The following is a 24018-nucleotide window of genomic DNA, read 5'->3' as shown; positions in this document are numbered from 1 at the left end:
GTAGAGGATGCTGCTGGAACAGAGAAGTGCAAATTGCAGGGTCTGGAGGCTAGGCACATCTGAGGTGATCTAATTGAAGTGTATAAGGCCTTGAATGGTTTGAGCAAGCTTGATGCTGATGAGATTCTTCCTCTTGCCCAAATTATTCACTTGATGGGACATGAATTCAAAATGAGGAAAGACAATTATAGAATTTATATATGCGGAAATTTGCCTTTAGCAAGCGGGTGGATGGAACAAACTTCCATCTGTTATAGTGGAGGTTAACAACTTAAGTTGAAGGCAGAATTAGACAAATGTTTGGAGTTTGTGGATAGTTGAAATTGTTTTTTTTTTTTTTTTTTTTTCTTTTTTTTTGTCTGATGCTATATAAGCTTGCTTTCTTGCATCATATGCCACTACTAATTCTAACATTACCAGACCAAAAGAAGCTCTCTACTGAATATATTAGCTACACTGCAGAACTCTGTGCTATCTACATTGCCATAAATTTCCCACTGACAACAACCATTTGCAGAGTGTTATATATTCTGACTCCATTGTTAGAATATATAACTCTGCTCTGTTTAGCAGAATATGAAGAATGGTAACTCCCATTACTGAAACTGATCTGGTATACCCTGACTAAATTATAAAATCAGGAAAAATCAGTTCTCTTTTGTCTGATCCATGCACCTGGAATTGCTGGAAATGAACATGCTGACGTAGCTACCAAAACTGGTACATATATACTAGAGACGAATCGTTTAGTACTCTCAGATTATAAATTCATTATAAAGAAGCAATGTCTTGAGTAATGGCAACACATATGGCAAGTCAGCACAAACTATTTCATATTCTTTTTTGGGAATGAGAGTAGCCTTGTGCAGGTGTAGTTTTTTACTGCCCCTTGAATAGAGAAGTTATTTCTGTTTTATTAGCTTAAATTGGCATAATAACTTATTTTCTAGAGTAGCTTTATATTCCTAGTTTAAAGTTTAAAGTTTAAAGTTTAACTTAGATTGAGATTTTGTAGGTATTACTTAGTATCGGTAAGGGTATGAAATCCACGTGTTACAAGTTGCAGCACCGCTGAACAAGAAGTTTTTTAGCCATATTTAGCCACTTTATTGACCAATTGTTATATCAAATTATTTTCTATAAGTAGCTTATAGACCTGGTCAGGATCCTTAATTTATTCTGAATTGAGACAGCAAGATTTGGATGTTAATTAATACTTAAGTGTCCGTAGATTTACCATTCGTACCTTGCCGCCATTGTTATACAATACAACGTTATATCCTGAACTAGATAGCGTAAGTGTAGTGTAGTATAGTATAGTATATAATATAATATTGTCAATCAATCAGTAAAATCTATCAATCTTGTTAAACTTCATTGTCAATTAAATTGTGCTTTTTAAATAAATACATATAACGACTTAGATTACAAACGTAACATAATTAATTAATACATAACTTGATATGGAAATTATATAAACGGAACTCATAGATAATACTCGATACTGAAAAATATATATAGCGTTATACTGTGTTGGGATACAAGTTTAGGGTTATAATTTTGTACTGAAATTTTATTGAAATTAAATCAAAATCATAACTCAGACCAGAGCAGCAAAGCAAAAGGCTAAGCTAATGGGAGTGCTGTGGCTCAGGGGAGAACTGAGGGGGGGGGGGGGGGGGCAGTTGCCCTCTAAATCACAGCCTTTTAAAATAAACTGCTTGCATGATGTTTGTGGAGCAATCAGGTACGGGACATGATATTGCCATGGGGGATGTCTTTGTGTGTGTGCGCAATGTAAGGAGTGTAAGGAAATCAGGAGACAACTCAGCGTTGTTATGGGCCTATATGAGAGCTTGAAGATGGATGTCCCCAAAGGATCTAAATTGAGGGCCCATCAAGCTCTCAGCTGCCCACATCAATGCCAGAGCTTGCACTTGGTCATCACACAACACAGCGGCAACCCCCAAGGCAGAATGCACTGGTCCCAGCCGACCGGGCTAGCCAAGTGGGTAAAGTACCTGCCCGGCAACCCAAAGGTCGCGGGTTCGATTCCCGCCTCGGGCTTGGATCAAAGCACTGCAAAAACCTTGGGAGGTGCAATATGGCCACAGAAGCCGATGCGCAACAACTACCAAATCAAATCAAATCAAGCACTGGTCCCACAGGAAGTAGTAGTTGTTGGTAGTCACCAACAACTACTACTATTGTCACGGAAATGGGGAACATGCTTTTTAAAAGGATAGGTGGAACAGGACAAGGGTATGTCTGCCAGGGGCAAAGGTTGTTGATGTTGTAGAGCGGATATCATCTTTTAAGGGAACAAAAGGTGATATAGTTGTACACGTTGGCACTAATGATATTAAGAGTAGAAGACCGGCAGAATTACTTAACAAGTACAGGTCACTGGTGAAAAAAAGCCATGAATTAGGGTTGAATTTGAAAGTTGCTGCAATTCTGCCCAGACAGAATAGGAGGGAGTATATGATGAGAGCCTTGTCGATCAATTCGGCCCTGGAAAGATTGTGCAAGGCTCAAGGAGTAGAATTTTTTTCAGCCTGGTCTGTACTTGTTAACAGGAGAGACTGCTTCTACAGGGATGGGATATACTTAAATAGAAAGGGTGCAAGAATATTTGCTGATGCTATTGATTTAGTTGTGTTGGAAAACTGCCAGCTTGTGGGGATACAAGGACTAATAGATTAACAGTAGTCCCTGCAAGAGTAGTGGATTTATTGGATGATTGCTGGGAGTCATTGCAGTACAAGTAACCACATGGGTTGTGTTAGGGTAGGTAAAAATAGGAACAGGTGCATGTATACTTGCGTGTACACCAATGCTAGGAGTTTAGGAAATAAATTTGATGAATTTGAGGTATTGCTCAAAACATCAAAGACAGATATTGCTGGGATATCAGAGACATGGTGTCACATGGATATAAGGAATGCAGAACTGGAATTTGGGGAGTACAATGTGTACAGAAAGGATAGACAGGATAGCAAGGGAGGAGGGGTTATGCTATTAGTTAAGAAACACATAAAATCCAAGGAACTGAAGCCAGTAAACATCGCTGGGCAGTGCAGTGTCGAGTCAGTTTGTTGTGACATAAGCATTAGGAGATCAAAATTGAAAGTAGGAGTGTTCTATAGGCCTAATGACTCTGATGAGTATAATAAGAAACTGTACTGGGAAATAGAGTGGGCCAGTAAATCAGAGAGTCTTATAATGGTGGGTTTTAATTTCCCAGATATTGACTGGAATTTGTGGGTTGGTCACTCACACACACTAGCAAAGCTTTTGTGGCTTTATTGGATGATTGTTTTCTACATCAGCATGTTCAGGAGGCAACTAGGGGGAGTAATACTCTTGATCTGATTATCAGTAGTGATTCTTCATGCATTAAGAATCTGCAGATAAAGGAACCACTAAGTGGCAGTGATCACAGTGTGCTGAAGTGGGATTTACTCAAAGAGGTAACTACCATCAGGGGTAAAGGGAAGAGTTTTTGCTTTCGTAAACGCGACTACAATGGTCTGAGGCATTATTTAAATTCTATACAGTGGGACCAACTGATGATGTTACCAACAGCAATTCAAAATGGGACGCATTCAGAGAATTTATCTTGGAAGCTACTAGGTTTTACATACCAACTAAGAAATATTGTTCAAGGTTTAGGCTTAAATGGATATGAGATGAACTAATGAGACATATGGCAGAGAAGAAAATGCATTCGGATACATACAAATTAATGGGTGACATGGAAGCCTATGATATATATAAACTGGTCTGTAACCAAGTCACAAAGGAGATGAGGCAGGCAAAGGCAGATTATGAGAAAACATTGGCAAAGGATGCAAAGAAAAACAGAAAAGAAAAACAGAATGTAAACTCTGCAAAGAAAGGGATGAATCAGATTGGTCCACTGGATATTGATGGTTCAACAGTTGAGGATCCTGCTCAGGTGGCTAACAAACTAAACAAGTATTTTCCATTTACATTCACACCTGAGGAGTTATTCAGGAAGGGAAATGCCAGAGGTGAAGTAAACTCTGGCAGTGAGCTAGATGATTTTGTAATAACTGAGAGGAAATTGGAGGAGAAATTGTTAAGGATAAACATAAAAAAGGCACCTGGGGTTAATGGGATCTATCCAGTTATATTAAAGGAGGCAGCAAAGGAAGTAGTCAAACCCTTAGCCATAAATAGAGCTTCTTTGAAGTGAGGGGAGGTACCCATCGACTGGAGTTTTGCAAAAGTGACCCCAATTCACAAAGGAGGTTCAAAGGCTGACAAGTAATTATAGACCTGTGAGTTTAACTTGTGTTCCAGGAAAATTAATGGAGGCATGGTTAAAGAAGCACTGCAGGATCATCTAGACAAGACTTCAGTTATAGCTCAGACACAGCATGATTTTGTTAAGGGAAAGTCTTTCCTGACCAATTGGATTGGATACTATGATGCAGTCACAAAAGAACTGGATGCAGGGAATAACTTTGATATTATATATTTGTATCTTAGAAAGGCTTTTGATACTGTTTCACATGGAAGACTGCTGCACAAATTGGAGCAGTTTTGCATTGGAGGCAAATTTCTAGCTATGGATAAAGGGATGGTTGAGGGGAGAGAAGACAGAGAGTGGTAATCAATAATGGACACTGCTCATCGTGGACTAATGTTATTAGTGGAGTCCCTCAGGGTTCAGTGTTGGGTCCATTATTCTTTTCTGTATTTATAAATGATATTGATCATGCTATATCAAGGTTAATGTGGAAGTTTCCAGACGATACAAAGTTTGGCAGGGTTGTTAAGGAACTATTGATGCTATGCTGCTGCAACAAGATCTGGAAATGTTGAGCAGATGGGCTTAGAGGTGGCAAATGAAGTTTAACATTGACAAATGTAAAGTACTACCTATGGGAAACAACAACCCCAGAACAATGTATCAACTCTGTGGTACTACACTGACAGTGTTAGAGAATGAAAAGGACCTGTGGGTAATTGTGCAGGCAGATATGAAGTTCTCTGAGCAATGCAGATGGGCTGCAAGAGTAGCTCATGGTGTCTTGTCAATGACATACAGGAATTTTTCTAGCAGGGATAAGGAGGTGATTATTCCCTTGTATAAGGCAATAGTCAGGCCACACTTTGAGTACTGTATACACGTCTGGAGGTCTCATTTCAAGAACGATGTAGAGCTGCTGGAACGAGTACAGAGAAGGACAACAAATTAGTGAATGGAACAAAGGGTTGCTCTGATGAAGAAAGGCTTAAATTTTTCAAATTACAGTGTCTGGAGACTATGCACCACCGGCGAGCTGATCTGATAAAGGTGTATAAAACCTTGAATGGTTTGAGCATGCTCAATGCTGATGAGATTCTTCCTCTTGCTCAGAATAATCACCTGATAGGGCATTAATTCAGATTGAGGAAAGACAGATGTAGGAAAGTAGATCTGCGGAAATTTGCCTTTAGCCAGCTGGTATTTGGTTGGTGGAACAGACTTCCATCCCTTGTTGTGGAAGTTGACAGCCTAATTAAATTTAAGGCTCAGCTGGACAGGTATTTCAAACGAACGGAGGGTTGAAATGGAAGTGGTTTTTTTTTTTTTTTTGGCTGAAGCTGCATAAGCTTGCTTTCTTGCATCATATGCCTCTACTAATGCTAATGCTAATATAAAGAACATTTTCAAATTATGGAGATTCATTATATGTGAGAACAGATGTTATGAATAGGCCTCTCTCTCTCTCTCTCTCTCTCTCTCTCTCATTCTCTCTCTCTCTCTCTCTCTCTCACACACACACACACACACACACACACACACACACACACACACACACACACACACACACACACACACACACACACACACACACACACACACACACACACACACACAATATCGAGGGTTGCCATTGTTAGGCCTTATTGCCCTTGCACCATGAAGCCCATAATCAATCAAACGAACAAATGAAATATTGTACAAAATTATGGGAGGAAATTTTCTTCCCACTGGCCTGGCCTTCCCTAATTAATATAACAAATCTGTTTTGTTAAGATGGAATTTATTTGAATAGAGGAGGTGCAAGAGTTTTGCTAGTGTCAGTAAGGGAGCCTTAAGGTTTCAGTGTAACTGCTAATTCAAGGATTTAAGGGTGTCATTGGAGTGATGCAGTTTAGTAACAGGTAAGTTCAACCTGCTGTCGTATTTCTTTGACTAGTTTGTGTAAAATCATGGAGAGAGTGGTCATGCTCGTCTTATGTGGTGTTTAGAAGCAAATGAATGACTTCTTCAACGTGCAGTGCCGTGCAACTTTCAAAGAAACAGCTCCATTTTGAATCATTTTTATAATTGGCAACATCTACCCAAGTTGCTTTTCTGAAACTAGCAATAAAGGTCTTTTCAAATTCCCACACAAATTTGGAAAGACTTTATTGCCTCAGTCTTAGAAGTCCCCTCCCTCATTTTATCAAAAACTTTTTGTATCCTGTTGCCCCTTCTCAATTTATGTGGAACTCACCTTCACTCAATCCTTTTGCCATGTGGAAAGGATTCCCCCAAGGATCAATTTTTTTCATATTATTCATTTTTTCCATTACAGTGATTCCATTATTGAACAACTTCTTCTAACTGTGAACAATGCCATTTGTGTCAATGAGTTTAGCATATTTTCTGGTGAATTATGTATTATAATCATTAAAAGAGAAAAGCTAATTATTGCCACAACTTCTGGGCAGTGACTAATGGCTTCAAGTTCTCAGAACACAAGACCATTTATATACATTTTTGTTATATGCCTTATCTTCATCTGCAACCTGAAGTGTGGCTTGAACAAAATGCTATAGCAATGATACCTGAGATGAAATTCTTTGGATTTGTTTTTGATAAAAGGTTGGCTTTCTTCAGCATATATATAATCAAACTTAAATTACATCTGCCAGAAACAGTGCCCTTTGTTGGCTAGATCCCATTCACCACAAGGCTCTCAGTATCACTACTGGATCATTTAGAAAATATCCTATTGAAAGGTTGTCCCGGTATATACGTATTAGAGCCTTCCCTTTTTGTTTTATATCCCCAAAATATAATATTACAAGGCTATAAAACAAATAGAGATGCCTTTAATAGGCCACCAAATCACATTACACCATAATATCGCTAGACCCCACACTGCCTGTATGACTCTGATGAAAATTACAGACTTAGATTGTAGATTTTTTCCTCATGCTACGTATCGTCTAGACTTAGCTCCTTCTGGTTTTTTTTATGTTTGAACATATGAAGAGATAATATTATAGATAAACATTTTTTGATTGATGAGGCACTTAAAAAGATAGTTAAAGGCTCGCTTCAACAGTAGGGTCTATCCTTTAACCTCAGTATGTATATGTGAGTTGGAAAGAATGACAGCACAAATATATTGACAAACAAGGTAGATGCGTAGAATAATGTATTCATGCTTTCAAGTGTTTTTTAATAAATAATGTAAATTTCAACTCTCTATTGTTATCTTTATACTTTTATATCTAAATGGACATTAATTATTGAAAAATCCTTATATTTAATGGTTTTATTGCTTGCACTGGTGTTTTTTACTGACATTATATCAAGAATTATGTGTATTGCAAACAGCTATTAATCAATGTATAGTAATAAAGGATGTGTGTGCAACGAAATTGAACTATTCATAGTTTTCTTCTTCTTCTTTGTGATAATTTTTCCATATTGCAGATTTACAAAAATAGAAATTAAAAATTTTTTTTCTCTTAATTTGTTATTTTATATTTATATATTTATAAAAAATATAAATTTTTTATATTTTTTATAAACAGTATTATAATCTTAATAATTTTTATAAGCATTTTTATAAATATTTTATTTAAGATGTTTATATTTTTCATCCTTTTATTTGTTTCAGCTGTGTTATTCATTTTATCTTCTATAAAAGTTCCAGAACAGGCATATGACATTTTGAAACGTGACCTACAAAATGAAATGCCAACGCAAAGAGTTAATGGTATTCATAGGTAAATGTTTGCATATTTTTTTTTTTCACATTACATATGTTGGTAGATTCACTATAAAATTCATCTTGATCTATACTATAATACATCATGTTTTCTTTTATAATAAATTCTATATACTTTTATCTTCATTCATTTAATAAAAAAAAGTCATGCTCTTAATACAAAATGTATTTTAAGTTATATGTATAACCTGTGTGCGTATGTGTGCACCATCAGTACATCAAAAAACTCACTAGTACTTATCACATATTATGCATCAATATAAGTTATACTGAAAATTTAATATATAATTACACATGGTGGGCATCAATTTCCTCCCTGAAATAATTTTAACAGATTTGCATAGGAAATATGTTCAAAAACTCAGATATCTGCTTAAAAAGTTCTCATCGCCCTCAGTTTTAAAATATCATAGGTTAATGACTACAAAAATTGTAGTTAACGGTTAACAAAAACCAAAATCTGTAGCTAGTTTAATCATCTTTTGGATCTGTTTTATCTATTTATTTATTTTTCTAAAACATCCGTGAGATTTCTAGAGCATCCTGTTCCCGAACATTCAAGAAAATTGTTACTTTGAAAAAAAAAAAAAAAAAAAAGGCCAGGATGTTTCTGGAAGGTTCTAGAACTTTTGGCAGAGTTCTCTAGAAACATTGCGAGCCTTCTAGAAACTTCTCAACTGGTATATATACAAGTGGGTTCCGCACCAAGCAAGCATTTTTGTACATGTATTTCAAAAAGTGTAAAAAAAGTTAAATGTTTTAGTGAATCATTGTTTGTAAATAAATGTTGTGCCCATTAGCATAAATCGTAAACTGTGTTTAAATTAGAAATAAAAATCTACAATTTCTTAATTGTGTTCTTATGTGTGTGTGTATCACAACTTTACATAAAATATGTCACATTCTTGCCAAAATAAGCCTGATAGATTTTGCTACATTTGCAGAGAAATGGTATTAAAATCACAGGAGGAGTCACTGTCACAACTTGTGAGAAAAGCCTATGAACTTTATTTTGGATATAAGGTCAGAGATCACGATAAAGTATGGGCTTCCAAGATTTCCTGTAGCTCATATTCAAGGAAATTAACAGGCTGGCTTACAGATAGTCATAAATCAATGCCTTTTGCTGTTCCGGTGATATGGCAGAAACCTACCACATAAACAATTGTTACTTTTGCATGACCAATATTTCTGGTTTTTCTGGGGAATCCACGTATAAGGTAGAATATCCCAACATACCATCTGCTCTAAAACCTGTTCCACACAAGAATACAATGCCAGTGTCAAACCCACTAGAAACTTATGGACTTGACTTTGATTCAGGAGCAGAAAAGGAGTCTCCATTAGATGGAGAACCCAGAACAAGTACAGATCCAGACTTTTCAACTCTTGATACTGCAAAGCCACATCTAGTCACTCAGGCAGAATTGAATGATTAGTTCTGAGATTTGGACCTCTTCAAAGCCAAGGTTCAATTAATTCCTTGAATGCTTCCAAGTGGGAAGCATTCAAGGAATTAATCGTGGATGCTACTAAAAGTTTCATACCTATTAAGAAATATTGTTCAAGGTTTAGGCCTAAATGGTTATCTAATGAACTAATGAGACTCGTAACAGGGAAGAAAAATGCATGGGATGCATATAAATTATCAAGCGACTCAGAAGCCTATGGCAGATATAAGCTAGTCTGTAATCAGGTCACAAATGAGGTTAGGCAGGCGAAGGCAGATTACGAGAAATCCTTGGCAAAAGATGCTAAGAAAAACAGCAAGGATTTCTTTACTTATATAAACTCTGAAAGGAAGGGGATGAATCTGATTGGTCCACTTGACATTGATGGTTCGACTGTTGATGATCCCGCTAAGATAGCAAACAAACCGAATGAGTATTTTGCATCTACATTCACACATGAGTAATTATTAAAGTTTGCAAATGGCAGCAGGTTATCAAATTGTAGCAGGATATGTAATGATTTTGTAATAACTGAAAGCAGAGCGGAGGAGAAATTGTTGAAGTTAAACATAAGAAAAGCACCTGGGGTGGATGGGATCTATCCAGTTATATTGAAGGAGGTAAAGCAACTAAGCAAACCCTTAGCCATAATTATGAGAGCATCCTTGGACTCAGGGGAGTTTCCCACGGACTGGAGATGTGCAAATGTATCCACAATTCACAAAGGGGGATCGAAGGGTGACACGAGTAATTACGGACCAGTTAGTTTAACTTCTGTTCCGGGTAAAATAATGGTGTCACTGGTTAAAGATGCATTGCAGGATCATCTAGACAAGACTGCAGCAATAATTCAGACCCAGCATGGGTTTGTTAAGGGAAAGTCTGGTCTGACAAATTTGATAGGATATTATGATGTGGTTACAAAGGAATTGGATGCAAAAACTAATTTTGATATCATATATTTGGATTTCAGGAAAGCTTTTGACACTGTTGGGCATGGAAGACTATTGTACAAATTGGAGCAGAATGGTATTAAGGGTAAGTTGCTACAATGGATAAAAGGATGGTTAAGTGGGAGAAGACAGAGGGTGGTAATCAATGGGTGCCGCTCTTCGTGGACTAATGTTATTAGTGGAGTCCCACAGGGTTCGGTGTTAGGTCCACTGTTGTTTTGTATATTTATCAATGATATTGATGAAGGTATATCAGGCTTAATGTCAAAGTTTGCAGATGATACAAAGGTTGGCAGGGTTGTTAGTGACAGTAATGGCAGTGTGCTACTGCAACAGGATCTAGATAATTTGGGCAGATGGGCTAAGAAGTGGCAACTGAAGTTTAACCTTGACAAATGCAAAGTATGTATATGGGTAGAAGTAACCCCCAGAGAAACATACCAACTGTGTGGTACTACACTTAAGGTGGTAGAAAATGAAAAAGACCTGGGAGTAATTGTGCAGTCAGATATGAAGTTTTCTGAGCAATGCAGACAGCCTGCCAGGCCAGGTCATGGGGTTTTGTCAATGATATATAGGAATTTTGCTATCAGGGAGAAGGAGGTGATTGTCCCTTTGTATAAGGCAATGGTCAGGCCACGCCTTGAGTACTGTGTACAGGTCTGGAGGCCTCATTTTAGGAAGGATGTAGATTTACTGAGGGGAATGAAGGGATCCTCTTACCAAGAGAGGCTTAAGTTCTGCAAATTGCAGTTGCTGGAGACTAGGCACTTGCACGGTGTATAAAGATTTGATAGTGTATAAAGCCTTGAATGGGTTGAGCATGCTGAATTCTGATGGGATCCTTCCACTTGTTCAGATTACGAACCTAAGGGGGCATAAATTCAAATTAAGAAAAGACAGGTGTAGAATAGTTGTGCGGAAATTTGCCTTTAGCCAGCGGGTGGTTAATTGCTGGAACAAACTTCCATCTGTCGTTGTGGAAGTTGACAGGTTAAATAAATTTAAGGAGGAACTGGACAGGCATTTGGAGGGAATGGTGTGATTTTTTTTTTTTTTTTGGCTGATGCTGCATAAGCTCATACACTTGCTTTCTTGCATCACATGCCACTACTACTACTACCGGGATCACAGCTTCAGCAGTGGAATCTTCTTGAAAATAGCTTTTTGCAATTTATTATCAACAGATAGTAAACTCGATCTTATTGAATTTGTGATAATACAGACAGGTGGAATTCTGTGGGTTTTTACTTTGTATTATGGTGAAATTTGTTTCCCTTTCTATGAAATCTTCAATCATATAAAAAACTTAAATAAATTTTCAGATTCTTCTCTTCATTCCTATTTTTTAAGCTTTGTAACTTGTTACTATGTTCTCACTTGCGTGTATCATGTTACTTGGGATTTGTGTTTGCCGTGCTCTTTGTTATTGATTGCTTATCTTTTTTACTGTTTTAAATTTTAATTGCCACCCACAAGTGTTAGTGAACAGAAATATCAACTTGTTAATATGTACATATTACAGTACATATTAATTAAGCTATGCTCGTAAGCATAAATTTATTTTTATTTTGCTAACCTGTGGAAAATATTCTTCCGATTTTCGCATCATTCAAATTTGTTAATTGGTAAGGTAATAAAGTGTAAATTTGTGCTTAATATATCTTTACTTTTATAGACTGTTGATAATATTCCTCCTATTTTCACTTAGTAGGATCACTGTTTAATAGAATTAAAATTCAATTCACAAACATGATCACTCAGTCCATCATAACATGATTTAATTGTACAGAGAATCAATCGTAAAGCTGGGGTACACTGTATTTTAACTTAATTAACTTAACTTCATTTTTAACCTTAATTGGGTAACTTAATTATAATTTTTAAAGCATAATTGGGGCAGCTGCTTAATCGGGCCAAAATGCACTAGTCCCAATGTGTCCCGAATAACCAGAATTGAGACTGTATTTATTGCGAAAGCTGTTTTTCTTCAAATTTGTTAATTGGTAAGGTAATAAAGTGTAAATTTGTGCTTAATATATCTTTACTTTTATAGACTCTTGATAGTATTCCTCCTATTTTCACTTAGTAGAATCACTGTTTAATAGAATTAAAATTCAATTCACAAACATGATCACAATAGCCAGCGCTTACTACATATCATATAGCGAACTGTACTTTACTATGGTCAGTCCATCGTAACATGATTTAATTGTACAGAGAATCAATCGTAAAGCTGGGGTACACTGTATTTTAACTTAATTAACTTAACTTCTTTTTAACCTTAATTGGGTAACTTAATTATAATTTTTAAAGCATAATTGGGGCAGCTGCTTAATCGGGCCAAAATGCACTAGTCCCAATGTGTCCCGAATAACCAGAATTGACTGTATTTATTGCGAAAGCTGTTTTTCTTTACTCTGTCAGCATGAATGATAGGCTTAACTGATCGGGCTGTAAGTGATCTCAAATTGAACCTATTTTTTCTTAGGTGTGCACAAAGTTGTTAAAATTTTAAAATTCCAAATAGTTTTATTTTAAAGGACTGGCCAGTTTTGTAGTAAAAACAAGAATAGTTCAACGTTCACTGCATAGATGGAGCCACAGGAAGATGTTAACTGTTAAACAAACAGTTGTCTAAGTTCATAAGGCATTTTTTTCTGATTAACAATTTGCACGTTTGCACAATCGTGTCCTTTGTTCCAAGAAAAAAATAAAAAATAAAAAATAATAATAATAATAATTCTCTACTAGTGCTGCCTACCTTAAAAGAAAGAAAGAACTAATCCATTGTACTGCTCACTCACCATGTTGCGCACTCAAACTCATACACTCATTGCCATTCATTATGTTTTAATACATTTAAAACATTCAGAACTCATGATCGTTATCAACTAATAATCAGAAATTGTTTAAAATATTCTTATTTGTGGAATTCTTTCAAAATTCACCATTTACAGCAAAACGTGAGGGCTAATCAAGATGAAATAGAATTCACTACTTTCCTGCTTGCAATCAAAAATGGAACATATCCCACAGTACCTGGAACTTTGGACAAAATTGAATTAGATCCTAATCTAATATTTCATGACAGTTTGATTCCTTATGTTTTTGGTCACAACCTTACTTATGTAAATGCTGTTTCATCGCATGCTATTCTTGCTGCAAAAAATTTTGAGTGTGAAAGAATCAGTTTAGAAATTTTACAAATGATGCCTGGTGATTCTTTACAATATAAGAGTGTTAACACAATTATATCTGAAGATACTGAAGAACTTTTGCAATATCCAACCAGATTCCTGGACATCCTCAGTTTAAGTGGTTTACCACCAAACATTTTCAAGTTGAAGGTAGGAGCAGCTTTTATTTTATTGTGGAATATATGGCAATTTCAGAAGGATTGATCAGTGGTACGAGACTTATAGTAAAAGTTATGCATCAGAATTGTTTGGATCTAGAAATAATAACAGGAGAAGCTAAAGGAAAACAGGAACTCTTACTGCATGTAGATTTGACTCTATGCGATTTGACTTTGCCATTCTCATTTAAGAGACGGCAGTTTCATATTCGGCTGGCCTTTGCGATGACCAGAAATAAAAGTGAAGGGCAAATGTTTGATAGAATTGGAATTTTGCTGACTAACCCTGTATTTAGTCACGGCCAATTGTATGTAGCGATGTCTCGGGTCAGATCATTCCAACATGTTAAGATAAGATTACCAGCAGGGCACAAGAATACAAAAAATGTCGTTTTCAAAGAAGTATTATAGAGACCATACTATATTTTAAGAAGTTTGGCTGCAACATGAGTGTCACGGTACATCTTTACACTTCCACATCAACTTTTCCCAGAAAATTGAGGAAGTGTAAGTGAAGAACAGAGTGAGAGGTTTCACCGGGACATTAAAGACATGGAGATGAGGTACCAGGGGAGGTGATCAGTTTTTAAAATGAAAGGTGAGTTTTTAGTGCACTTTTTACTATTCTGCCCTTTTTAGTAGTATTTTTAAGATGTATTTGAAAATTGTGAATTTTCACAAAATGTACTGCTAGTCACAATTTAATAATATCAAAATCATAGATTAAAAAAATTTGCAAAAAATCATACAAATTATAACCAAATGTTTAAGTATTTTAATAATCTTAATATACTTCAATAATCTTCATAACAATACTTCAATAATCTTAATAATAATATTTCAGTAATCTTAATAAATAATACTTAAATAATCTTAAGTATTATAATAATAAGAAGAAAATAGGATAATTTTTTTGAGGAAATTTTTTCCTGTTACCCCTTTCAAATGAAATATTTGAAATTTATTTATTTCTTTGACAAGTACACGACCATGGGCACCGGCAGACGCCCATGGTCGTGCCTAACGAACTTGTCAAAGAAATTCATGGAAGTACAGCTAATAACAAATAAATAAATAAATACCTGTATAATTGCAGTTTTAGTTATGCTAATGATATTAACGACAAATATTATGCAGCTGCCAAAATACATTATTCTAAATTTTCATATTCAGAAAGTATTCTTATTTCAAGATTTTTATCTTTAACATTTCAATGCTATACCTAGTGCACAAATATTATTGCTCAAATACCCTATACAAATACCAAAATTTGACTTGAAAAATTACTAATTAAATGCAATATAATAAAGTAAAATTAATTAAGTAATTTTTATTTGTTGATCTTATTTTCAAACTGTTTGTTTTTGAAACAGAAAACATGATCTTCAAATTGAAAAAGATATTTGTTGATAAAATTTTTGGGCTAAGGTAAAAAAAGCCAAAACGAGAATGACGGATAACTTACGCGGATAATTAATTTCCCGACACTGGACTCTAGTGCTGCTCGCTCGGTAAACAGACGATTGTTGTTATCGGTCTGGAGCCGAAATCAAGAAGTGTATATTGATTGACAGGTAGGCGTGGCAAACGATGAAATGATTGGTGGTCGGCGCGACAGATGACAAGCTGCTGTGTAGTCATAGGTTGGCATTATGATGTGTATTTATGAGTAAAGAATGGTGCATAATAGTTTTGTGATGAACAGTAAACAGGTAATAGTAGCGATGAATCTTTTAAAGCTGGAAGAAATTTGTAAGGAAAATAAAATGTTGGTTGATTTTTTAATGAAAACTAAATTAATAAAAGTTTCATTCTGTTCATTTTTATGTTCTTCATTATGTTTCTTTTCTCATTAAAAGCAGATTTTTGGAGTTCATGAATGTTTTTACTGTAGCGTTGAGTTAGGTTTGGTTATGAAAAAAGGAAAAGGTTTCTTTATTTTTCATTATACAGTATTTCGTAACCTAACCTTAAACGTTAGGTTAAGAAATAATAGAAAAAGAAAGAAAGAAAGAAAGATTCTTTATATATATATATAGTGAATAGCTATTGATTGACGTTATGATACATGTGTATCCGCACGAGTGTCTTTAAAAATAAAAGTACAGTAATAAAAATTAATATTTTCTTAATAAACAATTTATGCACTAATCCACCCATGATTCTAATGAAAAAAGGTTAGGTTACCCCCCTCCATTTTGGTAGGGGTTCAAGCCCCATGGGATTCGAGTGGAGGTAACCTGGCCTTTTTTCGCCATTAGGGCATATTATTGAACAAGAAAATAAAAATACAGTCAAAAAAAATTATTTTTTTATGAATGTATTTCTAAATATGACTGTGATTCTAAAGAAAAAGGTTAGGTTACCCCCTCCACTTCAGGAGGGATTCAAGTGAAGGTAACCTGACCTTTTTTCACCATTATGGAAAGCGTTCATTAGGGCATGTGCAATTAGGGCAAGTTACCATTAGTACTTTTGAGTGCTACTAAAGTGATACTAAACCGATATTATCGTATGTTGTGTTTGCGCACCAATCAGCACATCGTTTGCCACGCCTACCTGTCAATCAATATATCATTCTCGACTTTGCTCCAGACCGATAACATCTACCGCCTGTTTACTGAGCAAGCAGCGCTAGAGTGCCGTATCGGGAAACTAATTTTCCACATAAGTTATCCGACGTTTCTTGTCGTTCTCGTGTTGGCTATCTTTACTTTCACCATAAATATATAGAATTATATTTTTACAATATAGTAGATGCTGTCGGGATTTTGGGCCAGACCCTATTGACAAAACTCCATCTGCTCTGGCAGCCTGTTTGCACTGCTCTAAAAACTTCATATCTGATTGCACAATTTACTCCCAGGTCTTTTTGATTTGCCACTACCCTGAGTATAGTACTTCACAGAGTGTAGTACTACATGTTACTCAGGGGTTACTGCTTCAGTTGCCACCTCTCATCCCATTTGTCCAACTTTTCTAGATCCTGTTGCAGCAGCATACTGTCATTAACAATCCTGCCAACATTTGTATCATCAGTAAACTTGGGCATTAAGCCTAATGCATTCTCATCAATATCATTGATAAATATAGAAAACAACAATGGGCACAATACTGAATCCTGGGTGACTCCACTAATAACATTATAGGAATAGGATGCAAGGATAGGGATGCAGGATGCGCATTGGGGATAGTGGGAAATATCAGCAGTACCAATAAACTTACATTTTCAATCCAGATGGGAAATGAATTTTTACCATGCAACAATTGAAACCTATCCAAAACATGGGGGGGAAGGATATCTGCACATGGGAAGATTATTCGCCCTGATTTTATAAATCTCAGCAGCATAATCACAGTGGGACCATGGGGACTTAATAAATCCTCCCCATAGCTAATATTGCCATGGAGGCCTTGGAGGAAGACATATTTTTGAATATGCCATTGGAAACTTATCCAAATAGTGGTTTCAGTTACTTGGGTTTCAATTACATGGTAATAATTCTGTTTCTCATATGGCTTCTAGTTTTGGATTTATTAACCTTAGGTCTGTTACTACAGGATTATTCTTGATTTCATAAGCATTCTCCTTGGTTGCTGCTGTAAATTACACCGGTGTTACATATCTTCCTGAGACCTTTATGTTGACATTTTTAAACTGCTGTTCTAGATTTTTAGTGATAGCAACTTTGATACCGGTGTAATTTACTGGTTTACTGTCCTGGCTCTAGTTTAGTCTAAGTATTATGACATTTTCATCTCTATTTTGAGTAATAGTCATAGTCTGATGTTTGGTTGATTTCTTTATGTTAATTTTCAGTATTAACCCATACAGAAACCAACCAAGCAAAGATTATTACTCAAAAGTATCAGACTATGACTGCGTGTATGATTGACAACATTGCTGCTTTTGCTTTTCCCATTCAGCCTCTTTAGTCTCAAGTTTTGGTTTTCAGACTACATTTTTTCCCTTCCTGTTGTAGTAATCCTAGCTATAAGTTCCTCTAATTGAAGGTGAGCACTAATTGCTTTGTCCAGGGCAGAGCCAGCTGTCTAGAAAGATTGTTCGGAATTCATGTTTGGTTCTGCTTGTATGTTTTCTGTGTGTTGAAGGGACTTTGTCATTGATCTTGTTTTTATGCAATTTCTCTTGCTAGAAGTAGGTCCAGGTTTAGTATCGTCAGAATTATCCTGGGAAGTAATGCTATCTGTTTGTTTCAAATGAACTGAAGGCAACAGATCCTGAGGGTCAGGTTCAGAATCTGAGGTCATTTTCTCTGTGTCTTCTGTTTTTCATTGTTCTTTGCACTTTTGATTTACCGATTTTTATGACATATTTGGATGCAGATATGGAGATAATTTGTTGAAAATGTTTAGCAATATTTCATGGATGAAGTAAGGCTCGTTATTTGGCAAGTTCTGGCCACTTAGGGTAAGGTGATATGTATGTGGGGGATGGAAACTCCTGCCAATTCGGTCATGTACATTATTGAAACAAATATAACAAAAAAAATTAAAATGGGAAGCATTCAGGAAAATAATCATAGAGAGTTCTTAAACTTCTATTTCTATAATAGTGAAATTATAGTAATCTTATAATACCGTGATAAATCTGACTTAAAAATGAATAGCAAGTGCTTTAAAAATGGTACTCACCTTGTATAAATCTGCAATAAATTTATTGGTAGATAGTGGCTAAATTTAGGTTGGAAGATGCATTAAAAAGAACTAAGGTGGAGAATGTGGTGAAAATATTTTAAACAGATTTTAAAATGAACGCAAGGAAGTAGAAGTGCTGATCTCCAATCCTTGGTTGTCATAAAGAGGTTAAAGGACGCAAATGAAAAAAATGAAAAAAAGAAGACCGGTGATGCCAACCGGTGAATGGCATTGGCATCACCGGTCTTCTTTTTTTCATTTTTTTCATTTGCGTCCTTTAACCTCTTTATGACAACCAAGGATTGGAGATCCACTTCTACTTCCTTGCGTTCATTTTAAAATCTGTTTAAAATATTTTCACCCCATTCTCCAACTTAGTTCTTTTTAATGCATCTTCCCACCTAAATTTAGCCACCATCTATCAATAAATTAATTGCATTTTTATACAAGGTGAGTACCGTTTTTTAAGCACTTGCTATTCATTTTTTAATCAATTTCTATACTAAAATCAGACTTCAGTGAAGCAGATAGCCCACATACTGCAACTATGGTCACTGAGAATGATCATGCCATTGTTACCATATAGCAATTTTGTTTGCCCAGATCTTAGTAAAAACTGAAGAAATATATAAATAACTGCACTTATTTAGCATCACCTGGTTGTACTTACTTTCTGTGAAAGAAGGTAAATACAACCAGCAGACATTATAAGATCACTGAAAACTACTAAGTTAACAACAGCACCAGCCTGAGGTCCTCCATTTATATGAAGTTTTCTTTGTCATCCCTAGGAAGTGCTATCCACCATTTAGCATTAGCATTAGTAGAGGCATTTGATGCAAGAAAGCAAGCTTATGCAGCATCAGCCAAAAAAAAAAAAAAAAAAAAAACCCACTTCCACTTCACCCCTCTGTTCGTTCAAAATACCTGTCAAGCTGAGCCTTAAACTTATTTAGGCTATCAACCTCCACCACAAGGGATGGCAGTCTGTTCCACCAACCAACCACCCGCTGGCTAAAGGCAAATTTCCGCACGTCTATCCTACATCTGTCTTTCCTCAATTTGAATTTATGCCCTCTCAGGTGATTTTTCTGAGCTAGAGGAAGAATCCCATCAGCATTGAGCATGCTTAAACCATTCAAGGCTTTATACACCTCTATCAGATCACCTCGCTGGTGCCTAGTCTCCAGACACTGTAATTTGCAAAACTTAAGCCTTTCTTCGTAAGAGCACCCCTTTGTTCCATTCACTAATCTTGTTGCCCTTCTCTGTACTCGTTCCAGCAGCTCTACATCCTTCTTGAAATGAGGCCTCCAGACCTGTATACAGTACTCTAGGTGTGGCCTGACCATTGCCTTGTACAATGGAATAATCACCTCCTTATCCCTGCTGGAAAAATTCCTGTATATCATTGACAATACTCCATGAGCTACTCTTGCAGCCTGTCTGCACTGCTCAGAGAACATCATATCTGCCTGCACAATCACCCCCAAGTCCCTTTCATTCTCTACCACTGTCAGTGTAGTACCACAGAGTTGATACGTTGCTCTGGGGTTGCTGTTTCCCATGTGTAGTACTTTACATTTGTCAATGTTAAACTTCATTTGCCTCTCAGCCCATCTGCTCAACCTTTCCAGATCCTGTTGCAGCAGTGTAGTGTCAGTAGAGTCCTTGACAACCCTGTCAACCTTTGTATCATCTGCAAACTTGGACATTAAGCTTGATATACCATCATCAATATCATTTATAAATACAGAAAACAATAATGGACCCAACACTGAGCCCTGAGGGACTCCACTAATAACATTAGTCCACGATGAGCAGTGTCCATTGATTACCACTCTCTGTCTTCTCCCACTCAACCACCCCTTTATCCATAGCAGCAATTTGCCTCCAATGTCACACTGCTCCAATTTGTGTAGCAGTCTTCCATGTGCAACAGTATCCAAAGCCTTTCTAAGATCCAAGTATATAATATCAAAGTTATTCCCTGCATCCAGTTCTTTTGTGACTGCATCATAGTATCAATCAAGTTGGTCAGGCAAGACTTCCCCTTAACAAAACCATGCTGTGTCTGAGCTATAACTGAAGTCTTGTCTAAATGATCCTGCAGTGCTTCTTTAACCAGTGCCTCCATTAATTTTCCTGGAATAGAAGTTAAGCTCACAGGTCTATAGTTACTTGTGTCAGCCTTTGATCCTCCTTTGTGAATTGGGGTCACATTTGCACATTTCCAGTCTATGGGTACCTCCCCTGAGTCCAAGGAAGCTCTCATAATTATGGCTAAGGGTTTGCTTACTTTCTTTGCTGCCTCCTTTAATATAACTGGATAGATCCCATCCACACCGGGTGCCTTTCTTGTGTTTATCTTCAACAGTTTCTCCTCCACTTTACTCCCAGTTATTTCAAGATTCTGTAGCTTACTGCTAGAGTTGAATACACCTCTGGCATTCCCCTTGCTGAATAACTCCTCATGTGTGAATGTCGATGCAAAATATTCATTTAGTTTGTTAGCTACCTGAGCAGGATCATCAACAGTTGACCCATCAATATCAAGTGGACCAATCTGATTCATCCCCTTCCTTCTAGAGTTTACATAAGTAAAGAACTCTTTGCTGTTTTTCTTTGCATCCCTTGCCAAGGATTTCTCGTAATCTGCCTTCGCCTGCCTAACCTCCTTTGTAACTTGGTTGCATATCAACTTGTATCTATCATAGGCTTCTGTGTCATGTGTTAATTTGTAAGTATCCCATGCATTTTTCTTCTCTGCCATATGCCTCATTAGTTCATCTGACATCCATTTTGGCCTAAACCTTGAACAATATTTCTTAGTTGGTATGTAAAGCCTAGTAGCTTCCAAGATACATTCTTTGAATGCTTCCCATTTTGAATTTGCTGTTGGTAACATCATCAGTTGGTCCCACTGTATAGAATTTAAATACTGTCTCAGTCCATCGTAGTCGCCTTTACGGAAGCAATAACCCTTCCCTTTACCCCTAATGGTAGTTACCTCTTTCAGTAAATCCCACTTCAGCACACTGTGATCACTGCCACCTAGTGGTTCATTCATCTGCAGATTCTTAATGCATGAAGAATCACTGCTGATAATCAAATCAAGAGTATTACTCCCTCTAGTTGCCTCCTGAACATGCTGATGTAGAAAACAATCATCCAATAAATCCACAAAAGCCCTGCTAGTGTGTGAGTAACCAGCCCCCAAATTCCAGTCAATATCTGGGAAATTAAAATCTCCCATTATAAGACTCTCTGATTTACTAGCCCACTCTATTTCCCTGTACAGTTCCTTATTATACTCATCAGAGTCATTAGGCCTATAGCACACTCCTACTCTCAATTTTGATCTCCCAATGCTTATGTCACACCAAACTGACTCAACACTGCACTGTCCAGCGATGTCGACTGGCTTCACTTCCTTGGTTTTTATGTGTTTCTTAACTAATAGCATAACCCCTCCCCCCTTCCTATCCTGTCTATCCTTTCTGTAGACATTGTACTCCCCAAATTGCAGTTCTGCATCCCTTATATCTGTGTGACACCACGTCTCTGATATCCCAACAATATCTGCCTTTGATGGTTTGAGCAATACCTCAAATTCATCAAATTTATTTACTAAACTCCTAGCATTGGTGTACACGCAAGTATACCTGCACCTGTTTCTATTCTTAGCTACCCTAACACAACCCATGTGTTTATTTGTACCGCAATGGCTCCCAGCAGTCTCTGAAATACCATGCATCTTGTTTTTCAGGCTTCTGCTCATTCTAATAGAAGCAGTGCAAGAATCTCTTTCACCTCTTCCAGTGGCTACTGTCAATCTATTGGTCTTTGTCTCCCCCCAAGCTAGCAGTTTTCCGACCCACCTAACACTGCCTCGATAGCATCAGCAAATATTCTTGCATTTAGTAGTAAGTGGAGTAATCTGGCATATATCTTCATTTGCAATGTTCACAGTCAATCCTTTCATATACAAAGGACAGAAGGGGGAATTATGCTCTTAGTTAAGGAGCACATAATATCTAAGGAAGTGCATCCACTTGATATGGGTGCCTAGTATTGATATGGGCAACCAATGTTGAATCAGTTTGGTATTGTATAAGCACTGGGAAAACAAAAATGAGAGTAGGAGTGTGTTATAAGCTGAATGACTGTGATAGGTATAATGAACAACTGTACAGAGAAATAGAGTGGGAGTGTAAATCACAGTGTCTTATAATCGGGGAATTTAACTTTCCGGATTTGACTGGAACTTGTGGGTTAGTCACTCACAACCTAGTAAGGCTTTTTGTGGATTTATTGGATGACTGTTTTCTACAGATGCATGTTAGAGATGTCACAGGAGAGAGTAATAATTATGATCAGCAGTGATTCTTTATGCATAAAGAATATGCAGATAAAAGAATCACTAGGTGGCAGTGATAACAATATATTGATGTGGGATTTTCTTAAAGAGGTGACTACCATCAAGGGTAGTTGCATCTAAAGGTCTAGTATCTTCAGAATTATCCACCATGATAATTCTGGAGGAGGCCATAATGGTCTCAGATAGTTTTTAAATTCTATACAGTGGAACACAACTGAGGTTGTTACCAACAGCAAATTCTAAATAGGATGCATTAAAGGAATTAATTTTTGAAGCTACTAGGCTTTTCATACTAACTAAGGAATACAGAGCCTCCTTAGTAAATAGATATCAGATAGATGTCACCGAAATAGATGTCAGATGAACTATTAGGATACACGGCAGAGAAGAAAAATGCACAAGATGCATATAAATTACTAGGTGATACAGAAGACTATTGTAGATATAAATGTGTCTTCAATTAAGTGATATAGGAGTTTATACAAGCCAAGGCATATTATGAGAAGTCTCTGACAAAGAATGCCAAGAAAAGCAGAAAAGACTGCTTTACCTATATTATGTTTAACTACTCAGTTTAAGAAAGGGACTGAATCGCATTGGTCCACTTGATATCAATTGCTTTATTGTTGATGATCCTACTCAGGTTGCTGACAAGCTTAATAGGTATTTTGCATCTACATTCACATATGAGGAATTCTTTTGGGAGGGGAGGGAGGATGCCAGAAACATTTATAAAACGCTAACAGGGAGCTAATCAGTTTTGTGATAACTTAGGGGAAAGTGGAAGAAAAATGATTGAAGTTAAACATAAAAAAAGCACCTGAGACGATGGGATCTATCCAATTATATGAAGGGAAGTAGCAAAGGAAGTTATAAATGCTTAGCCATAATTATGAGAGCGTCTTTTTATTCCGGGGGGGGGGGGGGTTGCTGTGGACTCACCTTATGCAAATGCATCCCCAATTGACATGTGCGGATCAATGGGTGACATGAGTAATTACAGACTTGTTAGCTTAACTTCTGTTCCAGGGAAAATAATGGAGCTACTCGTTAAAGAAGTTTGTTTGTTTGTTATTTGGTTTTTAGGAGTATTAGCAACTAAGGCCATATTGCTCCGGGATATGCGGTGGTCATTCCCTGACCTTTCCGCATCCTCCGTATTTGGTGGTGACGGGCTCGAACCCATGTT

General features: G+C 36.7%; 1 protein-coding gene across 1 annotated transcript in view; it reads left to right on the top strand.

The window, feature by feature from the left end:
- unc80 (unc80, NALCN channel complex subunit) overlaps positions 1-24018 on the top strand; it is a 1843891-nt gene that overhangs the window by 835294 nt on the left and 984579 nt on the right. The window contains exon 32 of the mRNA XM_090378420.1: positions 7917-8025. Coding sequence (XP_090234546.1) covers positions 7917-8025 — 109 coding nt within the window. The remainder of the gene's footprint in view (positions 1-7916; positions 8026-24018) is intronic.

The sequence above is a fragment of the Mastigoproctus giganteus genome, chromosome 7 (assembly GCF_048544385.1).
Source record: "Mastigoproctus giganteus isolate SK-2022 chromosome 7, ASM4854438v1, whole genome shotgun sequence".
Taxonomy (NCBI): Eukaryota; Metazoa; Arthropoda; class Arachnida; order Uropygi; family Thelyphonidae; genus Mastigoproctus; species Mastigoproctus giganteus.
Note: the sequence above shows the minus strand (reverse complement) of the source record. Positions and strands in the feature narration are given on the sequence as shown.